The following is a 14,045-nucleotide window of genomic DNA, read 5'->3' as shown; positions in this document are numbered from 1 at the left end:
GACAGATTAAAAAAAAAAAAAAAACATGAATCAGTTGTTGACGATAACATTGGCGGTAAGAATAATTTTAATTAGTTCACTTTAAATGAGAATGCCTGCTTATTAACGATTTTGGTACAGTATTAAAATATTTGTTAAAGACCACTTCCAAAAAAAGGACACCTGTAAATTAAATTAAGGCCACTCTCCCACAACCATTCATTAAGTAAATAGAACATAGTAACCTTCAAAGTAAGACCACTTGTTTATAACGGCCATGTTTGGTCACTCCTTTTGTGGCCTTTATTAACATATATGACTGTATTAAGAAATGTTCTGTAGCATTCAGCTTACAAGTTTCATACTTTTGATAGACACTTCCTTCTACCAGTCTTCCTTTCAAGCAACATGCCTCCAGATATATGCTTATGCTAATTCTCATGAATATTTTTAAATTATCAAGTCAAATATTTTCAGAAATTCACACATTGCAAACGGTACTTTAAACATACGAAAATTATCCAACATAGATAAAATTGAATGTAAGCAAAAATAGCCATTACTACTTTAGTCACGCAATATAACTTTATAATATGGCTATGTATACTATAAAATCAGTCATTAATTGCATAAAACATGTAAATTATGTTTTGAATTGTAAGTATTTTTACTTTTCTTATTTCTTTCTAGAGGTTGATGTTCTTAAAATATTTTAGCTCATCTGGAAGTCATTCCTTTAAAAGTGATTATGCAAGTCCAAGTTGTTTTAAATGTTAAACTGCTGGAACCGAATTTCATGCCACAAGTAATTAGGCTCCATACTGTTTGTTGGTAGCTCACTTTAATATTTGGATAATGAAATCTTTTATACTTTGAATTATAAAACATGTCCCAAATTTAAAACTGGGCAAACTCATTTAAAAAATTCAGCCATTCAAGAGTTACAACAACGTATTTTTGCGAATATACAGTCATGTACATAGACGATTTAATTTCCATAACAGGTCCTCCTTTTGCTGGTGTATCTAGACCTGTCAAAATCAACGCCTTTGAAAAAAAGTCTTAAAAATGAAGCAAGGTCTGTCAAAACGTCAGCTGAAAAAATTCAGGAATCGCCTTTGGATGAGACCAAGAAACGGTCAGTGAAAACTGTCAATCCTAATGGAATGCTGAAGGGATACATGAAATGTGATGCCCACACTGAGGTGAATTATTCCTTAATATTTTCATAGGTGAACTATATTTAGATTAGTTAGTGTTATTAAGGTGGTCTACGTCCTGGTGTCAAATCTGTATGTTCTGTAAAAAAAAAAGAACTCCTTATTCTTAATTAGATTTTCAAGATTCAAGATTTTATTCAATCAAACCAGAAGGTCATAAACCCATGTGGTACATATATTACAAATAAATTTTGAACAATATATAATATTACAAAATATACATGCATAATATCTGAACATACCTCTACATGTATCTAGTATATGTACACAATCATTTTAGTCTCTTATATATATGTGTTCATAAATTTCAATAGAAAGGGGACATAACTATACATGAAACGCAAATTCACATTAATTTGTGTTATCTCCCTTGCACTGAGGCGTATTTATAATATAATTTATCAAATTTTCGATTAGTGAGACTTTCTAATTATGTGTCATATATTATCTACTCATATATTGTTGTAATCATTAATATAACTATTTTGCTTCAAAAACCCATACAATTCTGATTCTGAATAAAAACCGTATCATGCATAAGAATAGAGACTAACAAATTACACGTTTTGAATATTGTTTTGGTATAATAATCGCATTTGCTGTTATATATATAATTTTTTTTTTTAATGTTGTCGAACTGTATGAGTATTTTAGCTTTACCGACAAATAACGAAAGAACGAAAGTGGTAAAACTTTGATTTGAATTGAACTTAAAAGCCTAATAATGATGAGCACATAAAATGCGTATAATATGTGACTACACCCTTAATTTGAAGTTTCACCCGAAACGAAAGTTGTGAAACTTCAACACAAGGTATCATTTTATTTAACAATTATTATCTCATGTAAAGAAAGTGAGGTTTACATAATAGGGTATAATTATTCAAACACGTCATACACTACATTTTTACTTATATAAAAATATACCATATCAAATCGATAATAACATGAAAGCATACACACTAAATACTGCATTTCTTGTTACAGTGAAGTAATTTTAGCATTCAAAGCATTAATTACCATATAACACAGTTTTTCTCAAAGTAAAAGCCTTTTCAATATACAATGATAAATTCTTAAGGATTTGCTTTTTATCGTTCATTAACAATTCTATAAATTTTTGCATATTTGGTCGCTTCCAGTAATATTTTGGGATGAATTGTTTTCTCAAATCATGATACAAAGAACATTCTAAGACAAAATGGTACTCGTCTTCAAGTATATTGCATATATTACATTTCCTTTCAATAACTGGTGTGCTCGTAGGCCTGGTCCACCGACCAGTCTCTATACATAATCTGTGCGAAGATAGGCGTAAACGTGACAAATTTATACGATATTTATTAATAACAACAATATCTAAGTACGACTGAAAACCATGATTAGCAATATATTTATACAATGAGGCTCTGCTTGAATCATTTAACCTACCAGACCAATTTTGCAAAAATTGATCTTTTATACGTTGCTTAACATTTAAAAGAAATAATTTTTCATCACCTATTGTTTGAAACAACCATGCATCATGAAAACCAAGAGTACATAATACGTTTCTCGTAAGTGAACACCAATTTTGTTTAGTTGGATTTATAATAACATCATTATATAACATATCATATACCTTTCTACAATATCTATTGTCGTTTGAATATAATAACTTCACCCAGTATCTAATTATATTATAATATCTAAAATTCTGTAGTGGCATCCTACCTAACTCTCCATAGATAAAGTCATTTTGTGTACTTTTCTTAACATTCAATAGACGTTTGCAAAATTGCATATGTAATCTTTCAATTGATAATCCTTTATTAAAGCCCCATACTTCACTACCATAGTTAAGAATTGGCAAAATTAGTTTATCGAACAATTCTATTCTATGTCTAACGGAGATATTTGTAAATTTATATAAATATTTATTCATTTTAAAAATTGCTTTTAAAGCTTGTCCAGAAAGTGTATTTTGTGTTTCAGCAAAAGAACCGCCTACTGTAAAGACTAAACCAAGGTATACAAATGATTTAACAATTTCTATAACATTTCCATCGTAATAAAATCTTAAGTCATCTGAAATTCTACCACCTTTTCTAAAAATCATAATTTTTGTTTTTGCTGCATTGACCACTAATTTCCATTTCTGACAATAATCAAACAACAAATCAAGATTGTTTTGTAACTCTAAACTATTGTTTGCAAAAATCACAATATCATCAGCATATAATATTAAAAACATTTTAAACATGTTAACATCTATCCCTTCAACATCATGTTTAAGATACATATCTTCAATATCGTTAAGGTACATAGAAAATAAAAAAGGAGACAAACATTCTCCCTGTCTAACACCCAATGTACATTGAAAACTATCACTTAAAGTGTTACAATATTTTACTCTAGACTTTACCGATGTGTACATTGATCTAATTATATTTAATATATTGCCTCTAAGACCAAATTTGATTAATTTTGTCCATAAATTGTCCCTGTTTACATAATCAAAAGCCTTACTAAAATCTATAAAAGCACAGTACAATTGTTTATTGTTATTTATAAAATGATTTATCAATCCATGTAAAACAAATAAATTATCAGTAGTTCCTAAATTAGACCGAAAACCTGCCTGTGCTTCAATATAAACACTATATGTCTCTGCCCAGTCCGTTAAACGATTATTGATAATTCTAGTAAATAATTTACCTAAAGCACTGAGCAACGTAATACCTCGATAATTATTTTCATCATTCATGCTTCCTTTTTTATGCAAAGGTATTATAAATCCTTCTGACCATACGTCTGGAAAATGTCCGACTTGAAAAATTTTGTTAAAAAGTGTTAACAAATGGGGTATCAATGCCTCTTTACCATATATAAACAATTCATTAATATACATATCTGGACCTCCACTTTTGTTATTGCTTAATTGTTTAATAGCGTTTGATAAATTTTCATAAGTAAATGGCAAGTTCAAGCAAGAAAACATAACATTAAACTCCTCACTTTCATATCTTTCTATAAAATGCAACACATCTTCATCCGGTGAAAAAAAGGGATCTTCAGGATTATTTACAGATTTGAAATAACGCTCAAAAGTTTCCATAGGTATATTAGCATCTTTAACACCAGCACAGTTTTTTAACATTTTCCAATACAACCTTGCATTTTTAAATTTAGCATTCACAAGTTTATTAGTTTCTTTTTTATCAAAAACAAATCTAGCATTACGTAAACATGACTTATATCTAGACCTTACCGTTACCATGTTTACACGGTTAGCCTCAGATTTATCATTTCTATACAAATTCAGCGCAGCGTAAAATGCCCGCTTAATATCGTCACATTCTTGTGTGTACCACTTTTGATTCGTATCTACATAATTAGTATTTGATCTTTGGTTTCCAACATTACGTTTAAATAAAGGTGAGCACACATCATCCATAATACTAGCAAATTCACTTACACACGAGTTAATATCATCATTACTGTGCGATTGTTCAACATTTACATCAAACATATTCAATTTATGTACAATATCATTTTCATTCAATTTACTTATATAATCATTAGCATTATCTTTATACCACACATATTTATATTGCGACGTTTCATAAGACCGCTTATTATCTATAATATCAGCCTGTTTTACACAAAATACCAAGTGACATTCTACTAAACAGTGATCAGTAATAACATTTGGATCATTTACATTAAAATAATCTACATGTTCAAATAAATTTTGAGTACATAAAAAATAATCAACAACACTGCTGCCTCTGTTTGAAACAAAAGTATATTTGCCTAATGTATCTTTTAAACGGCCATTTATTATTCTAATACCAGTCTGCTTACATAAATCTAACAGTAACTGACCATTATTGTTCACGTGACCGCTGTCCTGCGACACGCGTAACAGATTTTCATCAATTTGATAATCTTCTGGCAAAATATCAGCATGCCCGATGTTATCACTTACAACCCAATCTGGTAAATTACTTGTTCTAGAGTTGAAATCGCCACATAACATAAAATTGAAGCCGTTCTCATATTTATTATCTAAACTAACAATGTATTCAAGCAATCTATCATATGTACTGTTATCAATCATAGCCTCTCTGCTACTATTTTCGGGTACAATATAACATAATCCAATAAATAAATCATTTGTCAAGCCAATTTTAGACCCGCTTATTTTTATACAAATAATATCATCTTCGCTAGTGAACACCAGCGTGTCTTGCGTCACAAAATCATTTCTAACATAAATGCAAATACCACCCGAGGCTCTTTTTGCAGACGCTTTATTGACAGTTCTATTTAAAAAGAAATGCTCAAAATTATTAACATTAAAATTGCAATATTCATTTCCCCAAGTCTCAGTAAAACATACAATATCATTATTTTCAAAAATATTTAAAACTTCTTCAGACTGTAATTTATTGGTTCGTTTGGTCACTAAACCTTGAATGTTCAATAGCGCGCATCGCAGCGTGACCTTCTGATCAGTAAACTATAATTGTCCAGTATTTACACTGCTACCCGTCGCCTGCTTTCGTTCCGCCTGATGATCTTGACCTGGATTATTCGACTGCGAGCTATTTTTAGCACGCGTAAAACCCAAATCTGTATTTTCACGTGTAGAGCTGACACTGTTTCGCCTATACGGCTTGGTTGAACTCGAGCGTTTCTGAGACCGGGAGATACCAGATACACGCTCTCGCCCTCTAGTTACACGTTGTGCAAGAGGCGTGTCAATATGTTGACACGCCGAATCTGGAACATGTTTCAATAATGTCTCATCACTGTCAAAATTTGGCATCGAACTCGGGACAACACAAACAGCTGGTTTATTTATAACTGGGGATGGACTTATTTGTGCTACATTTTCATGTTCAGGGTAGGAAGTGGTCAAAACAGAGGAGTTCAATGTGTTGGGGGGCAAAATTGTATTTCTAGTCGGACTATCAATACTGTGATTTACACTGATGGGATTTATATCATTTTGATTAGCCAGATCAACAATGTGAGTACTTTGGACACAAGGGTCAGGGGGATCTGGGGATACATTCTGGACAGTGGAGACATTGGGACTAATGGAGCTAATATTGTTTGTATCGATAATATCAGTGGTAGGAAATGTCTGCGTTTCCATCTGACAGCTCTGACGTTCATTGCTAGTGTCATTTGGTGGGCTAACACTGTTATTGTTTAACACGGGAATCGGTAGGAATGATCCGCACTGTTGTGATAAGCTAGCTGCCAACATATTCATAAAAGAATTAAGTGTTAGCTGTGCCATTAACGGCTGAGGTGGAACCGGCAGTGGTATTTGCGGCATACCAGCGCTCACAGGGATACGCGGCTCACTACATGAAGAATGCTGTAAGTTAGTACTTGTTTGACTTTGATTTACTAGTTCCTGTTCTTCCGCACGTGCAAATTGTGATTGTTGTTGCGTATTATTTGCTGCTTCTGAACCCTCGGCTCTAGAAGATATGCGATCAAGGAGCTCGAACCTATCAATTTGAGTATATCTATCCCACTCCGGAAGTGCATCGTGTATCAGCTTACCGTCCTGAATGAGTTTCGCTGGGTAGACAATTTGAATTTTAGATCTAGGCGCTTCATTTTTTAGCTTTTTAAAGTCTGGCCATAATTTTGATCTAGCGTTCTGAATTTCACGGGGAAGGTCAATGTCAACAGAGAATGGGGTACTTTTTAACATATGCGCCCGGTTCATGATCTTTTCTGTATCGCAATAATCTCTAAAGTTCACAATAATCGGACGACGTGAAATGCGATTATGACTACGTCTACCTAACCTGTGTGCACGCGATAGATAAATTGCCCCGGGGTCCAAATCAAGATGGTTTCTCATGAAATCTCGGATCAGTTCAAAACAATTTTCACCTGGATTTTCAGCTAGCCCACGAAATATGAGGTTGTTCCTACGTTGTCTGGCCTCAGCATCAACTTGTTTATATGTAGTGGCTCTTAAATATTCAGTATGTCTATCTGTGGTTCTTGACACCCTCTCAATTTTGGAGTCTAATAAGCTAACTGCATTGCCTAAATTTTTCACGCAGTTATTAAAATGTGATTGATCTGACCTGATTGATCTGAGCTCCTCGTACATCATGTCCATCTTACAATCCATAGTACTGTTTGTAAAAATCTGCTGTTTATCCATATCAAGACAATGGTCAACGTTTGAACGTAAATCACCGTCCATAACTTCCCGCGAAAATTCTGGCACGAACAATGGTTCAAAACGATTGTGCGTTTCCACTCCAAAACTCATAGTTTAAATCCAAAATATCATCAAATCGTTCTCAATAATGATTTTTAAAAAGTTTGTCTATATAATCCAGTACAATATATTCCGATCTATGAACTCTAAACACAATTTTTCAGCTTTTTTCAGCTTAGCAAAAAATTTTACGTATCGACAGACGCCATATTTAATTAATTAAGATTTTATCTCTCCATATTATGCATTTGAATTACTATGTAGGGCTTACCAGACTTAGGAGAAATAAAATCCTTTTGAGGACTTTTTGATTTTAAATTAGGAGTTAAAGCAGCCTAATTAGGAGTTTGATGTTCTTATTATAGGTTAAAAAACAAAAGCAAAGGAGAGATGACATCCTAATTAGAACTATGTTACTCCTAATCAGGAGTTTAATAAGTCTATTAGAAAACGAAAACTTTATAACTCCAAATCAGAAATTAGAAAAGCCAAAATAACACTTTGTAATTCCTTAATCAGAGCTTTAACCACCTTGTTAGGAGAAAATAAAATTCGTAATGAGAAATTCATAGATTCCTAATTAGGCTTTTTACTCCTTATTAGGAGTTTATAAAATCCTTAATAGGTTTCAAAGACTCCTAAGAGTTAAGAGCTGCAAAGTAATTCTTAGGATGTTATTTTCTCTTTTAAGGAGTTTATACATGTATATATGTATAATTCATATAAGCACTTTTAAATCTCCTAATTACGAGTTACAAATTCCTAATCTACTAATTAGGAGTGACACTAAATTTTGCCCTTTTTTCTCATAATTAAGTTTATATTGCCCTTGTTAGACTCTGATTAATAGCCTCTAATTAGAAGTTTCCAAATTATACTAAAGCTTCCATTTCTTTTAAATAAGGACGAATAAAGTTCAAATAAGACTTTTATGTTTCCTTATCAGTCATTTAAGGAGTGACAATTTTATGACCCCTAGTTAGGAGTAATTTTTATATATAGAACATTAGTATTTGGCTCCAGGACGCTTCCGAAATTTCAAGACCATTTTAGAGGTGTATTGCATTACAAAATATCTAACAATCCTACAGCACAATGATGTATGTATTGATTTCTAGGTTTGTGTATACATAAATAATGTTCTACAATTTATTATATACATGTACTTACATATGAAATATTGAGAAATATTGATGAAATAAAATGCGTATTTTTATTTTCCGTATTTTCACTGTAAAAAACTATTTTTCACTGCAGTGAAACATATTTTCCGTATTTTCACTGGTGTCTTGCCGGACTACTTTCTTCTAAATTCAGCCAATACACAAAATTAAAGGGAATTCTTTCTATTCATATGGTTAAAAATAGAGAAATAGTATATAATAAACAGAAAATTCAAGTTGTTTCTAGATCTATGAATGGTGTGAAATGGTATGAAAATTATCATATTTCACTCATGGCTACTGACACTCGTGAAATATTTATTTGTCATACAACTCGATGAAAATAAATTTTGTATTTATATAGAAGAAACTTGAATATCCTCTATGTATTACAGTGTCCAGAAGGCTATGCTTGTTTAAAGCATGGCTTTGGAAAGGCCAACATCGTATCGGAAATGAAATGCTTCAAGTGTAAGTAGTGAATTTTCATACAGTACACCTAAACGAATAAAATATGAATAGTAAACACATTCAACATTCACATTTCTTTTCCATGTCACTCTATTCCATAATTATTTTATTTTCCCTTTATTTCTAAGTCTCTAGCATTTTTTCAATTGAATCAAATCTTGAAAGACGCTTGGCAGCGCTGTACTGATAAGGGGAGATCACTGCGTAGGAGATTGGTTTATCATTCCACTCGGAACACCACGACTATAATTTATTATGGTCTGGAGTTTGACGGAAAAGTTTTAGATTAAAATTGTGTATAGTTAGGAATAAATATGTGTACATAGTGCAGTTAAGGAAATAGAAGTACAGGTTAGAAAATATAAACATGTATAAAAAGTGTTCAGGAATGCACGAATTTTAGGAACAAGTATATATTTGATAAGAGATTGCTATGTAAATATGTAGGACTGAATGCATGACTTATATAGGATTGAATGAATAATTGAGCCGTGACACGACAAAACCAACATAGTGCGTTTGCGACCAGCATGGATCCAGACCAGCCTGCGCGGACACGGCTCAATTATTGAATTCAGTGTGTGTCAGTTATAAGTAATAAGTATGTGAAAAGCATTTCAGACAGAATACATGTACATAATTATATGAATAGAGTAATATAAGTATCGTTTAGGGATGGATATATAAATTGTTAATATATGAAAAGCGTTTAGAAAAAATACACGAATAGCGTTTTATGAATAGCATTTTGGAAGAATATTTGAAAAATGTTTAGGAAAAATATATGAAAAGCGTTTAGGATTGAATGCATGAATAATTAGTAATGAACAAGGGAATGTTTAGGAATTAAGGGAATGTTTAGCAATCAAGGGAATGTTTAGGAATGAAGGTGTAAATAGTCATGAATAGGCATGAATATAGGGATATTTAGGATGGGTATTTGAATAATTGCGAAAGAAAATTCAATTAATTAGGAGTGAATTTACTATGTGAATATAGGTAGAAATGCATATGTGAATAGGTCGAAATGAATACGTTATCAATTAGGGAACGCGCATTGCTATGTGTACTGATATATATTAATTTGTTTTAGGTAACTGTTCTGAACCCAGCCAATGCTATCATGATTCAAACATGGCTTGCAAGGGACCGGGTCGATGTAACTATCAACATAAAAGCCTGTTTTGCGACTGTGCGGACAATGGATACACAGGCGAATTGTGCGAAACAAGTAAATATTATATGATTAAAGATAAAAATCAATAATATTGTCAAATGCCCATTTTTATTATATCATCATGATTATTATCATTATTATTATTATTATTATCATTATTATTATTATTATTATTATTATTATTATTATTATTATTATTATTATTTTCAAAAAATTTACAATCTAGATGTCGTGTAACATGTTTTCATATAGATTTTAGACGAAATCAAGTTGTCGCGTTGAAATCTCGTACACGTGTTTTTGAAATTTTGTACATTTGTTATATCGATGTCGCTTTTTATTCCCGTTACATATTCCATAGAAAATATGAATATAGAAAATTTGAAAAGAGCATTCCTGTAAAATAAAGTATAAGGTAATTGTTAAGACTAGAAATGAAACAAGAGCTGACCGTAAGACAGCGCGCTCGATTATGCATAACTCTGTAAAAAGGTAACTCAGAGTAATGGGGCCTTTGTTAATCGTGTTTAATAATCACAGATAATAAATGTGAGACTATAAGAATCTTACACCGGCTGCCGGTACAGACCGGAATATCTAGCTCGAGGGTAACTGTTTACGGCGGTAACGAGGCTCTGCCGAGTTTCCGCTAAACAGTTACCCGAGAGCTAGATATTCCGGTCTGTACCAACAGCCGGTGTTTGATTCTTTTTCTTGCATATTACATGTCAATTATTTTCGGAAAAGAAATTATGAAAACGGATACTCTCATTACGCACTTTTTTCTTATAGTAGCGTATGAACTTACAACTTCATTCATAACGGAAAAATGACGTCATCCTAAGAACGCGATTCATTCATAAAAGGCTCGCGTCAATGACGTCATTTAAAACACGCGACTTGTCTTACATGGGGGTGTAAGACAGAGTTTTCTAGCACCGGTGTAAACGGTAGATAATCCTGTCTGACATGCAAGAAATTTCGTCCCATTCTCTTAATTACTGATGGAGATGATATCCTGCAAGCAAAACTTAACCATGACCACGCCAACTCCAGGAAGAGCACGAATTTAAGCTCTCCCGATTATTCGAATAGTCGAACTAATATTGAAATATCTTGAACAATTAATATATTTTCTGCAGTGTCATTTGTTAATATGAAATAGAGATACATTGTTAAAACGAAAATGTGCATATTCGGATAAACGTCTTCTTTACTGTAAATAGATATTGATGACTGTGTCACAAGCCCATGTAATAATGGTGGAACTTGTGTTGATGGTATCAAGAATTATACTTGCACGTGTCCACCGGATACGACTGGTTTAAAATGTGACCGTAAGTACGAATGAACAGATTGTTAATTGAATATTCATTTAACTTTAACCTTATTTTTTTAACATGGGGACATTTTGGATTAGCCCAATATGCCATATCAATGTGAAATATTCCTAAAAGTTTGCCTAGGTTTTGTGTCTGGTTGTCTTTAAAGGCCCATTATGCACCAGAAATGCTAACATTATTATTTCTCAAAAACATTTTAGTTTAGTGTCTTGGTAAAGTTTTCAATCATCTGAACTATCTTTTTTGCTTCAGTTGCCATAGCGTAATTATTACAGTAATAATGATTTAGGATTTAGTACTGAAGTCAACATACCACTTTCTTTACATTTTGGTACTTTTATAAAAAATTATTTCACATTTAGCTCTACATTATTCAGATGATAAGCATATATCATGCTCTAATAAAATTATTCAAATGTTATAAAGCAGATGTTAAATTTTGTCCTTTCTAAGAATGGAAGTACCCATTCGTTTCGAAAGCAGAATGTTCCTTTAAAATGTCTTAAAAAGTCATTAAAGGGTTAAATACAGCGTTTATCGTGCTAATTCCAATGGAAAGGTTTCTTGCGACCCTATATTTTTCAGTTTTGATTGAATCTTTATAAAAATGTTGTCTAATCCATTGTTTCCAATACATATTTTGCCCATGTGTAAAGTCGTTAAGAGAGTGCCTATAGATGTATGTTAACTTTTGTGATTGTAAAATTATTCTTAAGAGAACAAACAATATTTAACATAGCCGTACAATAAATATTAACATGCATATAAAGGCAAATCCCTTATTACACAGTTGGTAGCACTGTTTAAATATGGTGAACTTTTCTGATAGTATTGCATAAAATTATGCAATACCCTTTAAACAGTGAAAATCTTTTATCCTAATACATTATACATCTTGAAGGACAATTCAAAAGAAAAGTGTTCATAATTTGCTCATTTAGTATATTTTATTTTATTGTCACTAGGTATTGATGACTGTGAAACAAATCCATGTATTAATGGTGGCACCTGTATTGACGGTATAAATGATTATACGTGCACCTGTCCACCAGATGCCACTGGTACAAACTGTGAACGTAAGTAATAATATCGAAATAATATATCCAAATCGGTGATTTTATCGCAGTTTGGCGTTCGGATGCGCATCATTATATCACTCGGTCTACGCCCTCGTGATACACAAAACACAAATGTATAATTCCTCGCATCCGAATTCCAAACAGTGATTTTATTGTGCGATAAAAATCACTGTCGGGGATTAATTTTTTCTTAAATATATATGAAGACACAGACTTTACCCTGTTACTAACAGGGTCATATTTTGCATAAACCTTATGAAATCTTGTCTGTAAAATTGTATTAATATTGACATATCTTCAGAAGTGTCATTTGTTGATATGAAAAAGAACGAAAGTGCGCATATTCGGATTAACGTCTTTTACTTAAGTTATAGATATTGATGACTGTGCTACAAACCCATGTAATAATGGTGGAACTTGTGTTGATGGTATAAATGATTATACTTGCACGTGTCCACCGGATACTACTGGTTTAACCTGTGAACGTAAGTACGAATGAACAGATTGTTAATGGAATATGCATTCAACTTTAACCTTAGTTTTAAACATGGGGTCATTTTTGGTAAGGTGATTATGTCATATCAATGTGAAATCTTCCTAAAAGTTTAAATTTGCCTAGGTTTTGCGTCTGGGTGTCTTTAAAGGCCCATTATGCCCCAGAAATGCTAACATTTTTATTTCTCAAACACATTTTAGTTTGGTGTTTTGGTAACGTTTTCAAAAAGGTTACTCATTTTACCAAACATCTGAACTTTTTTTTGCTTCAGTTGCTTTTAGTAGCGCAATTATTACAGTAATAATGATTTAGAATTTAGTACTGAAGTCAAAATACTACTTTCTTTACATTTTAGTATTTTTATGATAAATAATTTCACATTTAGCTCTACTTTATTCAGGTGATAAGCATATATCATGCTTTAATAAAATTATTCAAATTTTATAAACCGGGTGTTAAACTTTGTCCTTTCTAAGAATGGAAGCACCAATTCGTTTCGAAAGCAGAATGTTCCTCTAAAAGTCACAAAAGGGTAATGTCTTAAAAAGTCATTAAAGGGTTCACCGTTGAATACAACGTTTATCACGCCGAATCCAAGGGAAAGGTTTCTTGAGACCCTATTTTTTTTCAGTTTTGATTGAATCTTTATAAAAATGTTGTCTAATCCATTGTTTCCAATACATATTTTGCCCATGTGTAAAGTCGTTAAGAGAGTGCCTATAGATGTATGTTAACTTTTGTGATTGTAAAATTATTCTTAAGAGTGCAAACAATATTTAACATAGCCGTACAATAAATATTAACATGCATATAAAGGCAAATCCCTTATAACACAGTTGGTAGCACTGTTTAAATATGGTGAACTTTTCTGAT

General features: G+C 32.1%; 1 protein-coding gene across 1 annotated transcript; it reads left to right on the top strand.

The window, feature by feature from the left end:
* LOC132738500 (fibropellin-1-like) lies at positions 1–13,190 on the top strand. Its single transcript, XM_060726006.1, has 5 exons — positions 1–55; positions 984–1,184; positions 9,002–9,077; positions 10,171–10,308; positions 13,051–13,190. Exons 1-5 carry the CDS (start codon positions 26–28, stop codon positions 13,173–13,175), a joined length of 570 nt encoding a protein of 189 aa, XP_060581989.1. The 5' UTR covers positions 1–25; the 3' UTR covers positions 13,176–13,190.
* Positions 13,191–14,045: the final 855 nt, after the last annotated feature.

The sequence above is a fragment of the Ruditapes philippinarum genome, unplaced genomic scaffold, assembly GCF_026571515.1.
Source record: "Ruditapes philippinarum isolate M1 unplaced genomic scaffold, ASM2657151v2 ctg6779_1_1_1_1, whole genome shotgun sequence".
In the NCBI taxonomy this organism is placed as follows: domain Eukaryota; kingdom Metazoa; phylum Mollusca; class Bivalvia; order Venerida; family Veneridae; genus Ruditapes; species Ruditapes philippinarum.
The sequence above is the reverse complement of the archived record's forward strand: the minus strand, read 5'-3'. Positions and strand labels throughout refer to the sequence as shown.